Source organism: Perognathus longimembris, chromosome 2 (genome assembly GCF_023159225.1).
Source record: "Perognathus longimembris pacificus isolate PPM17 chromosome 2, ASM2315922v1, whole genome shotgun sequence".
Taxonomy (NCBI): Eukaryota; Metazoa; Chordata; class Mammalia; order Rodentia; family Heteromyidae; genus Perognathus; species Perognathus longimembris.
This window is the reverse complement of record NC_063162.1, coordinates 7908649-7928117: the sequence shown is the minus strand read 5'-3', so window position 1 is coordinate 7928117 and position 19469 is coordinate 7908649. Positions and strand designations below refer to the sequence as shown.

Sequence of the window (19469 nt, the reverse complement as noted above, 5' to 3'; positions counted from 1 at the left end):
AAACTTTGCCTTTATCTCTAAAAACATCAAAAAATGCCATCAAAATGCAGGCTGGTAAAAAGGACTCTGATGTGCATACACATAAGTAACGGTGCATTAATCAGTCCGCATGGATGACTCAAGGTCATTAGGCTGTCTGGGAAATACTACTGGAATTTGCGGTAGAGCTGCAGTTAGGAAGAGTCTCTTGAATCACGAGGCTGGGCTTCCTTCCTCTCCGACCCCAAATGACAAACATGGCCTAGACCAGTGTTTCAGCTTTTCTATGCAACAAGGACTCGCTCTGTACCTGTGGAAACCAGGCTGATTCATCACAGCATTCTCTGTAAAGTCCAGTGGGACATCCTATCTCAATTATTACACCCGTGAGAAGGCACCGCACATCCACTACGATGCCGTACTGAAAAGCATGGCACGTGTTGGCAAGGACACGGAGAAACAGGACCACTGCTCATGGGAACAGAGTACAAATGCCTTGGAAATCATGCAATTTCCTCAAAAGGCTAGGCACGGTTATTCTAGGACCCAGCAATTCCATTTTTATTTATCTACCCAAGAGAAAGACATGTGACCAAACACTTGCATAGCACTACGCATAATAGTCCCAAAGTAAACCAACCCAACTGTCCGTCAATGGGTGGTCAGACTAACTATCCACACAACAGACTGTAGTGTGGTAATGAAAGGGAATGAGGTAATGACACATGCTACAAGGTGTGAAGAAAAGACACAATAGGGCTGCGCACTGTATGGTTCCTTATAGGAAATGCCAGGACAGGGAAATACACACACACACACACACACACACACACACACACACACACACACACACACACACACAGCTTATGGTCCAGGAGGAGAGATGGGAAGTGCTTATGGGGTACTGTGTTTTCTTTTTAGAATGCTGAGTAGTGATGGCTTTGAGGGCTCTTCTCAACCACAGAGTGCAGCACATCTGTGTTCCCAGGCTGTGGAGGCTACGTATGGGAGGTTTGTGGTTGTCGACCAGCCTGGGCAAAGACTGAGACTCCATTTCCATAGAAGGAAGCTGATGGAGGTGATGCACACCTGTAATCCTGCCAACAATGGGAAGTGTTAAGGTAGATGGATAGCAGCTTAGATGGACACCTGAGTGCAATGATCCTTAAGAAAAAAATGCTTAGCGCGCATGCGCACACGTGCCTAGATGCACACACACACACACACACACACACCTGATTTAGATAAAAATTATCTTGTGCCCTTGTGCTGTCATCTCAGATGACACTACTTCTAGATTACTTTCACATGTCTTACTTTATTTTACAGTACTGGAAATGAACCCAGGTCTTCAGGCTCTCTGGGCAAGCACAGAATCCATGAGCTACACCCCTAGTGTTGGAATCATTTAGTAGAACCATAATTCTACCAATAAGAAATGGCAGCACAGGAGCATGGCAGATGCAGAACAGGGCTATTGGCACTCTCCTAAGCCCGGGTGAAACCCACTCCACCACCAGTGAGGACATCATTTCATTCCAGGCAGCCCTGGAATGTTCCAAGAACTTGGCTGAAGTTGGGGGGAAGGGGGCAGGAGGAAGCCGATCTCATCCCTCTGTCTTAGAAAGAAAAAAGAGCCTTCCAAAAAGACTTATGGGCCTTCTGGGTCATAGATCCATGTGTTCGCTGACCGGCAAAACTTCATTTCTCGCAGGGCACTGGAAATCCTAGCTATTCAAAAAGGCTGAGATTGGAAGACTGAGGTGTGAAAAAAAAAATCCATGAGACTCAGCTCCAATACACCGGCAAAAAGTCACACATGAAGCTGTGGCTCAAGTGGCAGAGAACCAGCCTTGAGCGAAAAACCTAGAGGAGAGCCTAAGTCCCTGAGTTGTCAAGCCTCGGTATGGACACAAAATGGAACAACAAAAAAAACCCCACTTCAGTTACCTCTTTGGAGTCTTGGTGGTATATAAAAATAAAAAAGAATCCATGTGTCCTTTGGAAAAATCCATAGTGCATTCTATTCTCCATGAATCATGAGGAAACCAACCAAAAAGATCCCAAGGCCCCTGGGCTGCAGGGGCTCTGGCATTCCCCCTCTTCAAGACCTCCCTATCACACGCTCCTTGAGGATTCTATAGCTCTACTTTACCCAGGGAACAGGTAAGAGCCTGGAAAGAATCGTAAGCTACCCAGCCAAGGCGGAAGCAACTTCTGGTTTTCTATTGGATCCACTTGTCGGGTAGTGCTGGCCCCAGTCAGCCCCTCTGGGGAGTCACCCCAGTTCCTGACAAAGGAGCCTTCAGCTTTGTCTTTGGTGAATTCCCTCCACCCACTACGACATCTCCACCCCACCCTGCCCCAGCACGGGAAACCATTTGGTAAGACACAGGTATTAAAAAAATAAGCTGCGTGACATTTATTTCGGTCCTGTTAACATTAATATCTGTAGAAACATTTTTTATTGTCAGTATAAAAATTAACAGGCTTTATTAAATACTTTCTCCAATTTTGTAACACGTAAAATCAGTGTAATCTGCATTCACGTAGCGTGGCTATAGCAAAGTGAGTAGGTGTTTCCAAAGGCAAACCAGATGTTAATACGGAATTCACGACATGGCGATACTTTGGCTGATGTTGGTATCAGGCCAGATCTTTCGGTGAGGTCTCCTCAAAAGTAGACAGAAGCAATCAATCCCATAGGAAGAGAGAAGGATTCTCCATATTCTCAGCAGAACGACCCTTTCCCTTCAACTTTCTGATAGGGCTTGGAAATCGCCAAAGGCTGACATCTGAGGCCAAAGAACTTGGAAGCTGTGATCAAAATCCATGGAAGAAAACACAGACTAATCTGGGAAATGCACAATTCAAGGGCAGAAAGCCAGCTGCCCGGCAGAACCCATTCTGCTGTTGTTTCCCGGAGGTCTGTCCTCAAAGACTGGATTAAGGCATCTTTGAATGAGGACACTGGTGTCACTTGAGTCTTGGTTGCTCTGGCCCAAAGACCAAGCTGCATACCAAAACCAAACACGCTCCTAGAAACGGGTTCCTGTAACACGGGCATGTAGGATGTTTAAGCACAATCATCTGACAGCAGAGTTTAAACACAAATAAATCAAAACTCCATTTCCCCCCAAATTAGTCATATATTCTAAATCTTTCTCCTCTCAAAGGATCTGACAACTAGTTAAGTTCCAGCCATAGATTAATTAGTCTTTTGTGCTGCCTGCATACAAATGCCACTTAAATTACAAAAAAACTATAAATGATTAATTGTTTTGTATATTACCAATTCATTAATAAATTAATGTTATACCATTTTCCCTGAAAGCAAAAGTATTTTTTCCCACCTCTGCTAGGTGAAAATTAAGAAATTCTGTCTAAAAACAGCAATTAGCAAATAGCTATTTAAAAAAAAAAAAGAGAGAGAAACCAATTTTCTAGGTGCATTGGGACATCCATTTAAAATCAATACAAAAAATAATTCCTTGTAAATATATAATATATATTTATACATAATTTGAATATATTTACATACATCCAGCACCTATATACTGCATTTTGTGCTCTGTAAGGGTGTGCTGAAATATATTTTCTCCAATTATTACAAAATTAACAAGGAAGGCAGAACAGGTGTCTGCCTTGAGTCCGACTGGGTCGCAGCCAGTCTCTGGGGCGGGTCAGAGGGCGGTAACATGGCGTCTGTCCACTGCTCCGGAAACGTTCTCCTGACGAAAGACGACAAGTTTTCAACTGTATAACCCTTTCCACGTGTGCCCATTACGTTTCCAATTCTTGACTCCTCTGATCCATATATACAAGTGGAGGCGGCAGGCTCGGGGAGGCCTGGCCTCCGTGCTCAGTGTAGGTAGGTTCCTGGCTGGGGGTGGGGGGGGGGGCAGGAAAACACATTCGCTCATGTTTTAATGCTGCCATTTATGTGTGGAAACTGAGGCAGGCAGGGTTCGTAAGGCATGGGGTCCGGAGAAAATACAGAGTCATCTCCTGAAGAACAAGAGCTCCTTGTGTCGGGGTAGCTAGGAGAATACTGTTCGAGAGGCTGAGTGAGGTCCAAGTATTCCTGAAAGAAGGGAAGAGAGACGTTTTATTTCATCTCGGGTCAGGATAACAAGGTGAATACGGTTCGAGAGGCTGAGTGAGGTCCAAGTATTCCTGAAAGAGGGAAGAGAAGAGTCTTATTTCAAACACTGCCTCCTTTGACATTTGTATCAGATTGGGGACAGTTACAGGGGAACCCCTGGAAGGCTCACAGCGCCCCAGCCACCCTGGTTGCGCAACACCCCAACTTCATTCGCTGAGGCTACCCTTCATTTTCCTCTTAGAATCCACCATGAATAAACCATTGGCAAAAAAAAAAAAAAGAGAACTATGAAACTGTGTGGTGCTGTGGCTTAAGCCGGGAATCCTGGCTTCGGAGGAGGCTGAGAGCTGAGGATCGTGGTTCGAAGTCAGCCTGTGTGGAAAAGGTCTGTGACTCTCCTCTCAAATTAACTAGCCACAAGCTAGAAGTGAGGCTGTGGCTCAAGTGGCAGAGTGCCGGTTATGAACCAAAAAGGCCAGGTGAGAGCCCGGGGCCCTACGTGCAAGACTGAAGACAGACAGACAGACAGACAGACAGACGCGGATACACAGACAGATCCAAGACTGTGTGGAGCTGTGACCCACAGAAACATGGGGGACCCGGGCGCCACAGCGCCCCAGAGCTCGCAGCTCGAGTCTCTGCAAAACAGAACCGTTCAGCAGGACCCCTTTAGAGAGGAAGGCCACAAATACCTCTTTTTCTGAATTATGTTGTCCCATGGCCGTCTCTAGGATAATTTAAGGGGACTACTGCCCCATTCGTTGTGTACTTGGACAGATGTAATTCATTACTCTCAGAAGCTCTTGAGTTAAAAATGTAAACAGGTGGGCTGGGGATATAGCCTAGTGGCAAGAGTGCCTGCCTCGGATACACGAGGCCCTAGGTTCGATTCCCCAGCACCACATATACAGAAAACGGCCAGAAGGGGCGCTGTGGCTCAAATGGCAGAGTGCTAGCCTTGAGCGGGAAGAAGCCAGGGACAGTGCTCAGGCCCTGAGTCCAAGGCCCAGGACTGGCCAAAAAAAAAAAAAAAAAAAATGTAAACAGGTTCAGAAGAGGCTGGGGTACACTCGTGGATGTGAAATCCATATGGGCCATGAAAGGAAAAGCCGAGGGAAAGGGAACTTTCAGAGTTCTGAAACGCAAACGTTTTTCTGTTCCCCAAAACACCAGCGGGTGTTGCTGCTCAGGTCAGCCTGGGCCACTTCCTTCTGCAGGGCAAGGCGGGAGCCTCTGCCTGCTTTTGTAGAGCCCAGGAATAGCTAAGGATAGGTAAGGATGGGGGGGGTGGGTGGAGAGAGAGAGAGAGTGTGTGTGTGTGTGTGTGTGTGTATGTGTGTTCTGGGGCTTGACAGGGCCTCTTGCTCTCCCTTTAGCTTTTTCTCAAGGCTACTGATGTTCCGCCACTTGAGCCACACCTCCATTTTTAGCAAGGTTGCTGCTTTACTGGAGATAAAAAGTCTCAGACTTTGCTGCCTGGGCTGGCTTTGAACTGCAATCCTTGGATCTCAGCCTCTTGAGTAGCTAGGATTACAGGCATGGGCCCCTGGCGCCTAGCTCTAAGGACAGATTTCAAACATTCATAAATGGGTAGAAGAAGAAAAAAAAATCAAGAGTCCTATCTTATGGCATCCAAAAGACACAAAACGATAGGAAATGATATAAAATTCCAATTCCAAGGCCGGTAAGTTTCCAGGGGACGCCAGACATCCACTTATTTACATGTAGTCTGGGTGGCTGGCCCCGGCCAGCGGGGGCAGCAGGGCTTCGACAGAGAACATATGGCCCCCGGAGCTGAAAATGTTTATGCTCTGGCCCTTCTCAGAAAGCATTTGCTGACCCTGCCTTGGAGCCAAAAAAAAAAAAAAAAAAGAAAAAAGATTTCTTGGTCGTGCTGCCTTGACAGAGCTGGCACGTCGGGGCGATTCTGTTCGTACACCCAGGAGCCAGTGACTCTCTGACATGTGGTTTTGCTAAGAGGGGGCGAAAAGTGCAGACCGCAGCTCACACGGACGCCGCGTTATCAGCAGAGAGCCTGGGGAATGTAGGCCACCACACATTTGTAAGAGACAAAAACCGGGCTGTAATTTATCACCAGGGTTGGCAAAAGAGAGAGCCCCTATCCAAGAAGGGCTCCGACGGCACAGGCAGGAACCGCACAACGAGAGACACACACGCCCACCACATCAAAAGAGAACTTTTTGCTTACAATGATAAAAATGAAATTTTGTCCTAAATGGAACCATTTTTTTTCCCCCCTTCGGCATATGGTAATGATTTTCAGAAGGAAAGCAACCTTCGATTTTTATATCCATTAGACAATATGGCATTCTGCATTCTTATGTTAGGGTACTACATATAAATTTCAGTCAGAACAGACTTGCTTGAAATGTAAATGTATAACTATGTACATTTACATGGGTGTATGGGATTATTAAAAGACAACTTTAGTGGGGTCCCTCCCCCCTAGTTTCTAAATGAAGTCATAAACTTTTCAGATCTGATAGGAAAGAAAAAAAAAAAAGGAATATCACTGGATTCCCAGCCTAGGGTTAAAGGAACTTATACTAGAAACAACAGTTTTGGCAGAAGAAGAAAGTTAGGTTTTTTTTTTTCCCCTCCCTTGAACTATTTCTTTCCTTTCAACTTCTGAAGGTCAGCTGTGTTCATTTAAATGCAATCTCTCCCTTTATCCAGCACAAACCACAGTCAGACTTGCAAGATAAAGTTGCTTGGTGAAGGGTTCATATCACTACATTTGACTTAGGAAACATTTTCCTTTTTTTCTTAAAAAAAAAAAAGATGACACAAATGATTTTCTAAACCAGAAATTAAGTGCACTAGCTCCCTTCAACCTTTTGTTGTGGAGACAACTGTCTCTCTTTTCTTTTTCCTGTGTGAAAAAAAAAGATGTTGCTCTTTATTGACTTCCTGATGAATATCACAAAAATCATTAACAATTTGTCAGTTTAGTGTCAGCAGTTACCCCTGTAGTCCTCGCTGCTCAGGAGGCTGAGATCTGAGGATTGGACTTTGAAGTTAGCCCAGGCACGGAAGCCCAGGAGACTTATCTCCAATTAACTACTAAAAAGCCTGAAAAGTAGAGATGTAGTTCAAGTGGCGGGGCACCAGCCTCGATCGAAAAAGCTAGTTGTCTGGGCTCTGAGTTCAAGCCTCGATACTAGCATGCAACATGCATGTGCACGCACGCACGCGCACACACACACACACACACACAGTCTCTATTGTGGGTTGATCATCTTTCTTGCTCAGAGCATATTCTTCCCATAAGCTTTAAGACCATTTCATCTGCATGGTGCAGCCACCTCAAACATGTATGTGGGGTATTAAATGACTGAAGAGTGTCTCTTAAGTTAGCAGTGAGTATAAATATTTTACGGAGAAGAAATAAGCTCAGTAAGAACTACCAGGTCTCCCTTAAAAACCCCCCCGAAAGTCACTCATTACAGGAAGTGGAATGTGTGTAGACAGAAAGAAATACAAGCCACGCTCTCTGCCAGGCAGATTACGGAAGACAGCACGACAGACAGAAGGTAGGATCAGACCCTCACCACATTCTGGCAGGCACAGCTGTGCTGAGCACAGTCGGTTCTCACACTACTTTCCAAGGCTCAGCATAAAGCAAGTACAGAGCACATAGCTCCTTCCTCCACACCCTCAAAATGCTACAGCCGCCCCTTCCCCTCCCCTCGCCCTCCCCTCCCTCCCCCCGACCCACGTGACCAGGCCCCAGCACCCAGACACCATCAGTGCATTTCTGGGGGGCCCTGGGGCTCTGGTCCTATGAGTCAGAATTCACAAGAGGTGGTTTGGAGAAAAGACTGAGCCTGAACAGGAGCATGGAGTTTAACTCTGTCTGACCCCCATGGAAGAATGATAAACTCAACCACAGACTCCAACAAGGGAGCTTGCATTTAAAAAGAAATATGAGCTTGTCTCCAAAGCCAGGCAGGCTCCTCGGCTTCTGGAAGGAGGCTCTGACTTACCTCATTGGTGGTGAGAGTTAGAATCCGGTCCAAGTCTTCTACCAACTGCTTGAACGTTGGTCTCTGGGAAGGCACGGCATGCCAGCAGTCCCTCATCATCATATACCTGGAAAAAATGGATTTCCTTGGTGAATTAACCTCATTAGCTCTGGATACACAGCTAGAACAGGCAATAGGGAGATGTGCCCTAAGGAAAATCTTTCCGAGCTTTCTGAGCACTGCGATGAGGAGGTGTGTGGTTATTCAATTTCTTCAAAGATCCACTGCTGGGTTTTCTGAAGGCCAGTTTAATTTCAAAAACCAAACCAAACCACCTCACTTATCCACAATACTTTAGGGAGAGACCGGCATCAAGAAAGACCCCGCTATCTATGCGTCTTGGGGCCAGCACTGTGATAATAACTCACTTTTCAGGCATGTCTGGGGGGGGAAGGATGAAGTGTGTTTGTAGTTGGTCTCCGGGGTCTCTGTTCCTCCCCTACAAATGCTCCTGCCTGAGACACACTTCGGCTGCCTGCCTCCCTGCCTGCCTTCACTTTCTGGTGTTTTTTTTTAATCTTAGGTTTTGTTTTGTGTGCACTCATACTGAGGCTTGAACTCAGGGCCTCTCACTGTTGCTTGGCTTTTCCACTCAAGGCTGCTGCTCTACTATTGAGCTCTACTTCTAACTTTTTTGCTGGTTAATGAGAGATAAGAGTCTCCTAGAGTTTTCTGCCTGAGAGATCTCAGCCTCCTGAGTAGGATTACAGGCAGGAGCTACCAAGCACCTGGCTCCTGGGCTGTATGTGTAAGATTCTAGTTGTTCAAGATGCCTCCGCTTTAAAACGTCAAGTTTGAAAACCACAAGTTTAAGGTAAGGTTTTCATGAACGAACGATCGGCCGCCGGTACTGGGCTTCACACGACCTGATCGGCTCTTGGATAGGTGGAGCTTCTCAGCCTTATCTTGATTGTGAGTTTCGACAGATCCTCTATGTCAGGAAAAAGCAATAGGCATGACAAAGAGCACAATAAATGCCTTTATATAATATACTACAAAATGTGGCCATTCATCAGACATCCACTGTACACTAAAAAGCACTCATGGGATTACTGAGATAAATCCCCATGAAGCAACACACAATGGAGGGCAGTCTCTCTCTGGGACAATCACTTTCTTAGTTCACCAGCTCTCCCCCGGCTTGGGGAGTGGAAAGCTTCCTTTTCAAAGCGTTGATTCTATTGCACAAGGCACGCGTCACTAGCACAACCTAAGTCCACTTACAGAGAGTGGGAGACTTTTCTAGAAACCAGCGCATGGTTTTATGGTCAGGCAGGGCACCCAAAATAGAGATGAAATAAGGGTAACCAGATACTAGTTCATTAGCTCTGAGGAAGGGTGGTTGATGTCCATCTGTCATGGTGATTTTCAACGGTCAAAGAGGCTCCGGAATTTCCCAGTGGCCACGCTGAGGTCAGAAGCCACCCCTCATCCTCCGCAAGGGCAACCCCGTGGCATTCTAGCTTGATCCATGTGGATTGCGTGGCAGTGCAGCGGCTCAGGAAGATGGTTGCACTGCCCAGGCCCGGCCCTGGCAGCCAGATGATGCCATCTGTGGTTTAAAGCCCACGCAAGACGCTTCAGCAGGACTTTCTTCCTTGTGGACAAGCGATGGTTGCCAGCGTCACTGTCTAGCTCAGAGACGGACCCTAGAGGTCTCCAGCAGCGCCTCTTGTTAGGACACGTTTAGAAAAGCAGGGCCTTAGGAGAGGGAAACAAGTCGGGAGGAGGCGGCCGGCGGGCCAAGCCATGGCACACTTACAGCTCATTGGTGCAGTTGGCCGGCTTATCCATCCGGTGCCCTTCCTTCAGCAGCTTAAAAAGTTCCTCCACGGGAATCCCTGGGTAGGGCGACCCCCCTAAAGTGAAGATCTCCCACATTAACACCCCGAAGGACCAGCTGCAAAGGAGAGAGAAGACACAGCATCCTGAGCCCGTGCGAATCACAGAAACCCCAACGTGCCCGGTTAAAACTAAACACGCACGCTCCCTCCTGAAGCCGGAGACACACGAGCCTCCGGCACACGGTCCATTCTTTGCCTGATCTCCCCGGGAGCCTCCCTAAGCCATGCCCTCGGGGGGAGATGCGCTGCTAGAATGTTCTAGCCATAGACAGAAAGGCGCACCACAGCACCGCTCTTCCGAGTTGTCCATGGCAAATGTGGCGCTGGATGCTGGTGGCCTGAACGTCAAGCCCTCTGGGTCCGTCTAGCCTCCCGTCTCTTCCTGTATGGCTCACACGGGGACCGAGGCACACTACAGCAACAAGCCGATTCTGCGGCAGGACTCCCGCCCTAGGTGGCGAGCGGAGTCCCCACTTGCTGAGATGGGATAAGATGGAGGCCTGGGGTTCGGATGTAAGCATTCTGTGTCCCGGATGAGAATCCTACCACTGAAACGGAACACACTTCACAGGGTGCCACTGATACTTGGCTCTTCAGAGACCCACCGTGGACTTTCGAAGCCCGGTTCATGGCACTTAAGTCAAGCTGAGAATCCCAGGCTCCCTACTGTCACCGTAGCTCTGGAAGCTTCCTGGCTCTACGCTGCTCAGTAGCAGGAATGAATCCACCCTCGCATTTCTACTGAGCACCAGCGATGCACTAGCACACGAGATGGGCAGAAACAGCTCTGGGCCTAGGTTTGCTCACTGTACAAATTGGAATGAAGACATTCTCCTTCCAGGATTGCTGAGAGACCCAACCAGCGGAGCGATGAACTACTCCCATCCTCCAACCTTAATCCTCTCGCTCACACCACATTTTTCTTTTAAAAAGCTCAACTGTTTGTTGTTGTTTTTTAACTCTCTTTCTGGAAAAACTACACACTCTCAGCAACTTGCAAAAAAATAGGACCTTTCACCCAGTTGTTCCCAAAGATAATATCTTCAACTGAATTTCCCTATCTACAATATCAGCTAGAAGCTGACTTTAACAGTATTCCTAAGTGTGTCATAGTAGAAATATTACGTAAATTTTACTTTATATCTAGAACATAATCAAGGAGACTATGACAACCTCCAAATTAAAAAAAAAAGTGTGTGTGTGTGTGTGTGTGTGTGTGTGTGTGTGTGTGTGTGTGTGTGTGTTTTAGCTGATATTGGGGCTCAAACTCAGGGCTTCACGCTTTTCACTTACAGTTGACCACCCAAGACACACCTTCAGTTCCAGCTTTTTGCTAGTTAATTGGAACCTAATCAAGAACCTTTCTGCTCAGGCTGGATTTGAACCATGATATTCAGAGATCTCAGCCTCCTGAGTGGCTAGGATTATAGGTGTGAGCCACCCATACCTGGGTAAAAGAATAACTTTTTAAAGAAGTGCTGGGGATTGAACCCAGAGTGCTATGCATGTTAGATGAGCTCTCTACCACTGGGTGACCTCCTCGGCCTTTCTAGTTTTTGAGATAGGGTCTCACTATGGAGCTCAGGCTGGTCTTGAACTCACAATCCTCCTGTCTCTGCTTCCTGAGAACTGGGATTTCAAGCATGCACCAGTAAGTCTGGCACAAGTACTTCTTTTGGGGAGTGAAGAGCAAGCCAACAACTTGGCAGAACTTGGTAGCACATCTGTTATCGATGGAGGGCACTGCTACTTACACAGGAAGAGAACAGCAGCCCCTGTGTTCTAAGAAGGCAGGCGTATTGGTGATCAAGCCCTGCGTACTAGGCCAGCCTTCTGGAAACTGGCTCTTGTGCCTTTCGTAATTATGCGAAACACAACAGTCACCAAAGAATGAAGGAAGGCCAAGCCCACACAACAGTTCTGCAGTCCAACTCCACAAAGGAACCAGAGGAAAGGGGCCACTTACACGTCACTCTGATGTGTGTATACTCTGTCAAAAAGGGCTTCGGGAGCCATCCACTTAACCGGAAGTCGCCCCTGCAAATACAGATTAAAAACACCCACAGATTAAAGCAAGTTTATACTGCAGCAGGTCAGCAAAGGAGCTGCGCCTTGTTCAAGAGCTGATACTCTAAGGGCTTTCACCTGTCAGTCCTCAGGGCAGACATAAGCTCCAACTCCAGCTATCCATCATATGTGGGAGGGCACAGGTCTGGACTCCTGCCTAAGACCCCCCCGCCCCACTCCTGAGAGTTTCATGGTTCTCTATCTCCCCAACACACAGACACACCCTGACCGACCTCTAGGCAAGAATTAACCCAGAAACTTCCAGGCACCTTGTTAGCTAGGAGAGATCTTGACAAGAACCCAGGGGTAAGTGATTGTTATACAAACAGGAGTGCTCACATGAACTAAACCTACTTTAAGATATATTTTAATGTGCTTCTATGGAGAGCCTTTTGGGTTTTGCTTTTGGTAGGACTGAATTCATGGCCTGGAATTGCTAGGCAAGTACTAGAGTCACACCTTGGTTCTTTTGGCTTTAGTTTCTGATTGGGTCTTGTCCATTTGCCCTGCTGGCCTTGGACTATAATCCTCCTATTTCCACTTCCCGAGTAGCTTAGATTACAATAAGTGTGTACTCTACTAAGTTTATGAAGAGAAAATAATAATTAATAATAATAATAATAATAAAGGAGGACAAAGGCCTCCTCCAGCCCGGATGCCTATGATCTTGCATCTTAGGATGGTGTGCACCCCAGTTCACCCCGTCCCTACAATGTTAGGCCCTAGACTTACATTTGTGGTCTTTTTGTAATAGTCTATGTTGTTGATATCTCTGGCCAGTCCAAAGTCTGCTATTTTCATCACGTTGTTCTCTGTTACCAGCACATTTCTGGCTGCTAAATCCCGGTGGATACACTGAAACCAAGAAAGAAGGGTGAGAAACAAGGAATTTCAAAATACTTCCAGCACCAAAAGGGAACATTCCACTTAAAACTCAAGACGGAAAACACACTTCAGGTCAAAAACAGGCTGTTGTATACATACTCCAAGAGCCACAGCGGGGCTGTAAGCGGAAGCTTTTCCACTAGGATCCTGACCGTCCTACACGGGACACTGGTATTTTACTTTCTAACTAAAAAGAAACAAGGAACCCAAGGCCCCAAGCATCTCAGAAGAGCAAAAGTCACCCAGAAAACATCTTGCATCTGCATTTGTCTCACGGCACCAGTGTCTGTCTGTCTGCTGTCCACAAGGTCAGGAGGACCTCATCCTAGAATATTTTATCTCAACACCTGCTTTTCCCAAATTTTCAGACCATGTGGCTCAATCCAATACCATACCTTCTCCGCCACTTGATGGCTTCTCTCATCAGCTGACTTGATCTATTCCTAACAACTCTTAGCTCTCAACAAGGCCTAGTGCTCACAGCTTCGGTCTTTCCTCTCTAAGGGACGCGTCTTCTGCTCCCACCCCTCCTAACGTTGATGAAGAACTGCTTCCGGGGTAGATTCCTCGGACCTGACTCCTCCATTTTCCCTCTCTGATTTTGCTGGTGTACCTTGCACTCAAGGCCTGACACTCTCACTTGTCCTTTTTGCACCAGCATGACGCTCTACCCCTTGAGACATGCCTCCGGTTCCAATTTTCCCTTTCTGAAGCTTCACACACTCTTGCCGTCTTGGTTCTTCGGGTCTCCTCGGAGTCCTCCCCCATCCTCCTTCTCTTCCTTCCCGTCATCCCCTTGCACTCTTGGGCTAGCAGCTCTCCTCTCTCTCTCTCTCTCTCTCTCTCTCTCAAAAGTAGAAAACTGTTTGACACGCGTGTTTCCGCCTGTCCTCGTGGCATCGGTCCCCATGCAGACACAACAGCCGCACATTCCCACCCCGACCTATCCTGAAACCCATGTTCTTAGCTTCCACTCGTGCTGAGGCACGTCCACGCGGAGGTCCTGACATCTCCCATGCTTGGCGCACCGGCCTTCTTGTCACTCAAGTCCTGTGGATGCCAACTCCTAAGTGTCTCTCCACTCTGTGGCCTCGGCCTTAGAGCGGGCTTGAGGCGCTGCTTGCCTGGCATCCCCACGGGCTGCCACTTCCAAACTCCCCCCAACCCTCCCCCCCCCCCCCCCGCCGCCAGGGTTTGCAACACAGCCGGCGGTGCCTTCCACCGGCTCGTCGCAGGGCGAGTGCGCACACATCCACATTCTCAGTCCAACTGCTCCCCATCTTTGGCCCACACAGGGGACCAGGTGAGTCTACCACAAGGCTGAATGCAGCTGAAGACTGGGGCTGAGGTGTAGTCCTGGTGGTCACTCTACTCTTTTCTATTTTTATTCTTCGGTGCTGATGCGGGGTCTTGAACTCAAGACCTGTGCCCTGCCCGTTGCCCCTTGGCCTTCTCATACAAGGGTGGCTCTCTACCACCTGAGCCACGGCTCTACCTCTGGCCTCTTAGTGGTTCGTTGGATTTCCTTTCCAGGCTGGCCTTGAACCATGATCCTGAGATCTCAGCCTCCTGAGTAACCAGGATTGCAGGGGTAAGCCGCTAGAACACGGCAGGTCTAATCCTACAACCTCTACATTACCTGTCTACAAACGATACGCTTTTGTAAGCCCCAGTGTTCTTAGCTGCACTTTATGATGCCAACTCATTTCCCTTCTATTTTTAGAAGAGGTGTGGTATATAAAGAAAAAGAGACCCGGACAATACCAGAACATACTTCTTTCTAGCCCGGTTACTGGCCAAGGTTAACGTTCAGGAAGCAGAGCCTGCTCAATCCACTGGACAAACTGAAGCAAGGCTGGTCATGGAATGACCAGCTACAGAGGAGCTGGCTACCCCTCTAAAACACAAACACGTCTTCCTGCCCCAGGCCCGTGGTCCCCGTGTCCACTCGCTTCTGAGGGAGGCAGGAAGGCCACCAAGCCTGTGTGGCCCGGGCCAGACTGCGAGCAGGAAACGGGAGAGCTCCCAGCGCAGCGTGTGGATCCGCTCTGGGCTTGGGCCGGGTTCCTGGGTAGGAGGCCTCTTCCAACTGAAGTCCCAAGCCCCGGCCAAGCTCTCCGGGCCGTGGGCTCTCGCCGACATGGGCTCCGTGCACTTGGCAGGCGAGTGGTCAGAAGAATCCGGCCTCCCCCGCCCTGGGTTCCGACCACACATCACAACTCAACTGTGACAGAGACACTACCCAGCTCCCACCACCATCTTGTCCGGCACCGTCACCCCCGCGCCCCAGGATGCCAGGAAACAGCGAAGGCTCCCTCCCAAGGGGCTGGCCAAAGACTTGGAACCAGTGCCCAAGAAGAAGGAAAAATAACGAAAGGCGAGCCAAACCCCATCAATTCACAGAAATCAGGGTTGTTTTCCAGTTCAGAGGACCGACTATTCACATAACTGGGGCCCTGGGGCAGCATGGTACCCCCTCTCCTACCAGGTTTGGGGTCGCTAAGGGAAGGAGAGCCAACGCTCTGTGATGCCCACAGCGGGCCATGGCTGACCGCATGTGGTTCCCATGGCAACCTCTGAGAGATGGGTGAGATGACACCCACTCTAGAGATGGGGTGAAAACCAGACCTGCTCGTGGTCAGCATTGTGAATGTGGAACTGGTGCTGGGATTTCCTTAGGAAACATTAGTTGCCTTGAACTAAACAAAGCCCTATGAATTGTGTAAGGCTCAAATACCCTACTACTGGCCACGTCAGTACAAATACCATGGCTATTGCTTTAGTGGTGTAACTCCACCCCTTAATCCGCACACCTATACACAATGACAGCTGCTTATGATCAGGGACAGAATGTTACCCCGGTCTCCCCAGGATGGCTGTAGATTGGGGGGGGGGGGGGGGGCGGGGGGAGATCCTGACCCTTGCCCTGTTGCTCACCTCCATGTTCTAGAAGATGCTGTTGGTTAGTGGAAGTAGACTCTCTGAGGGGACCATTTTCCCCTGCCCCTCAATAAACTCACATTCAATTTTAATCTTAAGTGTTGGTACTGGGGCTTGAACTCAGGGCCTTGTGCTCTTGCTTGGCCTTTTCCACTCCAGGCTGGTACTCTCTACCACTTGAGCTACACTTCCACTTCTGGCTTTTTTTTGCTGGATAGAGAAAGAGTCTCACGAATTTGTCTGTCTGAGCTGGTATTAACCAGTTACTGGATCCTCCGATCTCCGTCTCCTGAGTAACCAGGATTACAGGCATGAGCCACTGGCACCTGGCTGATTTCACATAGAGTATCGTGAGTGAATTGCTCTTCTTAAAAATAATTTTTTTAAAAATTATCTTTAAGTCGTTGTACAAAGGAGTTTGAATTCAACATGTCAGTTATGAGCACAATGTATCTGATCAACACCCCCCCACCCCCCCCTTCTGCGGTGCTGTAAGGGGGGCAATCTTAAGAATAATCCACCTACACACCTACTTCAGATCTCTACGAACCACACAGACCCCTAGGACACATTACTGTCCCTTGAACCTCAGCAAAGGAGGAAGGGGCTGCAAACCCTCCGCCGGGGACAGGGACCACCAATGGCGCTGCCTGAGTCCAGAGAGAGGCAGACATCCCACGAGAGAGAGCAGGCCACGGCGGGGCCGAGGGCCACGGACCTCCGTCGGGGACCAATCACTTCACCGTCAGTTCTGGGCTCCAAGCTTCCCTGTCATGCCTCAGCCCAAGACAGGGTCCCGATCACACCGAGGGCAGAGCAGTTCTGAGAGTTCCGTAAGGCTCCGCCCTGGCTAGCCCAAAGCTCTCCAAGAGCGGTTGGGGCTCTGAGGACCCTCATTTCTCCCGTCACACCGCTCTCGAAGGGGCGCCTGCTTCTCACCATCCTCTCATGCGGAGACGCGCTCACTTCCCCCTTTTGCAAAGTCCCTGAGACCCAACTCTAGGTTCTCCTTCTGCCTTACTGAGCAGCTTTAGGCCACGAAGGGTCTAAGGGGGTGGGGGGAGGTGGGAGGGGCGATCACTGGCTCCCGGACCAACCCGCGTGTGCTGCTTCTCTGCTCTTCCTGAGCCGGGCCATTCCGCTGACCTCTCCTTCTTCCAGAGCCCCTTCTGCGGCCCCTGTAAACCGCATCTGGGTCCCCTCCTTTTCCCGGCCTCCGTGCTATTTCTAGTCGTCTCAGGACTTGAGAGTTTTCCCAGGACGCCCCTCCCGCCCCCCGCTTCTAAGCTTCTCCCATGGGTGGCTTTGAAGTCACACCTCCCGACCAGCTTCCAGCCCCGGGGGCTGCGCTTCTTCGGCTGACCTCCCCACCCCCCCCACGGCTCAGTCCCTCCACACAAGCTCTAGGCTTTCCACTGCAACCGCCCCCACCCCCCCACCACCCCAAGAAGGACAATCAGGAGCGGTGTACAGTTTCCATCTTTCCCCTTCTCCCCAGCCCACGATCAGGCGAGCAAAAGGTGTCCAAAATCAAACACCCAACTTCTGTTATTGCCTCGAGACCCAATAATCCCTGGCCCAAACCAAAGTCACCTTCCCCAAGACTAGGTGCTTCTGCCCCCTCCCGGGCCAGCACCAGCACCTCCGTGGCTACATCGGCACCCGGGGCAAAGCCCAGAGTCCCCACCTGGGGCTTTTAGGCCCTGAACTCGGAGCCTTGTACTTGTTCAGCTTGTTTCCTTGGCTGGTGCTCTACCACGTGAGCCAGGCCTCTAGCCTAGATTCTTGCTGGTTATTTGAGAGCTGGAGTCTCAGGGACTTTTCTGCACAGTTTGGCTTTAAACGGGGATCAGACTTCTTAGTAGCTGAGATTACAGGTGTGAGCCACCAGTGCCTGGCTTATTTCCAAGTTTTTCATCAATTTATTTTTATTCCATATTGACCAGCTATCTCTTCTACGGTCACACACAGTTCCTGCCCCATGAGGACAAGAACCACATCCATTTCACCGTAGCACTGGCTGCGGGCATGGGCCTTCGGGGAGGCCTGTGGAGTACTGATGGGTGAAGTGAAGAGAAGGACGGTGCCAGCCTCCCGCCATGTCTGTTCTAGCAGCATGGCCCTTCCCATCTACCCTGGGCTCAGAGTGGCCAAACCCGGGTAACTGGCCCACGACCCCAAGGAGCCACCGAAACAGTTCAGATGTGTCAAGACAGTTCCAAAAAGGTGAGCTATTCGCATGCCCAGATTTTCTATCTACTCGCTCGTTTCCTCTCCACGCTCAGCTTCTACACACGTAAACACACGCACATACACCACATGCACTTTGACAGCTAAACTCCTTCGAGGAGAGTTGCAAACATCCGCATACTATGCGTCTAAATTCTTCAGCATTTACAGGTTGAGTGACCCTCCCTAATCTGAAAAATCCAAAATCTACAACAATGGAAAGTCACGTGATGCCACGAAGGTAAAGTTCCATACCATAATAAAACTTGTTGCCTTCCCAGACACCAACAACATTAAACAAGTCCTTCAGGCCATGTGTTTACGTGGGCGTATAAAACACAGGTGAAGCTGTGTTTCGACTTGAGTCTCATCCCCGTGATGCCTCACTATATGCAAATATTCTCAAGACTTAGGGCTTCAAACATTCCAGAAAGGATCTGCAACCGGCAGCTCCTGAATGAACACAATGCCACCATCGCCTGGCTCCAAATTCAGCTTTGCCATAGCCATGTCACCAAAACCCGGACCATCCGCAAATTTAAAATTTCCTAATGGCCTCCAATTTCTATCTCAAAGCGGCCGCCCCAGGATTACACCCTCATGTGGTGGTTGTCTCGGTAGCCTCCTTGCACCTAGGATGGTCTTGCAGCATTTTTTCTCTTTTGTGACAGTGACATTGGCACGCAATGTCTCGTCATGTGTCCCACAGTCTGTCTGGATCTATCTGGCTGTTCTCTGGCGCTGGCGATGATCCGATTGGCGGCCTCTGCCCAGTATGTACACAGGCACAAAATCGCAGGGTGCAAAACTGCTCCTGAGTTTCTCAAAACCTGTATGTTGGGAGATTTTTACAGTGGGGGGCGGGGGGGGGGGAAGGAATTCCCTGGAAAAAATCCTAAGCTCTGGACTCTCCAGAAAATTAGAAAAAAAGTAAAAATAACACATGATAGCCCAAGGCCATGTTCCTACACCACAGGGAACGGGGCTGGGGTGTTGTCGCTTCTCAAGCTGCTCCAGTTTTCATACTCCGGCAGGCAGAGGTCACCTCACACTGAGATCAGACAGGCCCCCGAGGGACCGAGTGTGTGGCTCTCCCGGCACCCCAGCTGACAGAGGGACTACGCCATCCGGAGAGCTCACCCACCTCTTTGGGGGAGCCACGGAACACCTGCTGCTGCAGGGGAGGGGTCCCATTATCTGAGCGTGAAGTGAAGAAGGCGGCTTGGGTCCTAAATGCCCCCCCCCCCCCACCGGGTGTGGGCACTGTTGTGAGCGGTAAGCGGCATGCCCGGAATGTAGGCGACTTCCCCCGGGGGAGCCGGCCAACTTCAGGCCGCGGCCAGTCCCTGAAGGAGACCGAACACACTCAGCTAG

At 49.3% G+C, this 19469-nt stretch overlaps 1 protein-coding gene across 8 annotated transcripts in view; it reads right to left on the bottom strand.

The window, feature by feature from the left end:
- Positions 1 to 2377: 2377 nt before the first annotated feature.
- The window catches only part of Fgfr2 (fibroblast growth factor receptor 2), a 103340-nt gene continuing 86248 nt past the window's right edge, over positions 2378 to 19469 (bottom strand). For 7 of the 8 annotated variants that reach the window (XM_048338103.1, XM_048338105.1, XM_048338104.1 and 4 more), the window contains 5 exons: positions 12774 to 12896; positions 11941 to 12011; positions 9893 to 10030; positions 8092 to 8197; positions 2378 to 4063 (listed from right to left, as the gene is read on the bottom strand). In XM_048338103.1, the coding sequence (XP_048194060.1) occupies positions 3899 to 4063; positions 8092 to 8197; positions 9893 to 10030; positions 11941 to 12011; positions 12774 to 12896 (603 nt within the window). In that variant the 3' untranslated portion in view covers positions 2378 to 3898. Of the gene's footprint in view, positions 4156 to 8091; positions 8198 to 9892; positions 10031 to 11940; positions 12012 to 12773; positions 12897 to 19469 lie in introns of all 8 variants that reach the window. The other variant, XM_048338107.1, reaches the window with a different exon arrangement.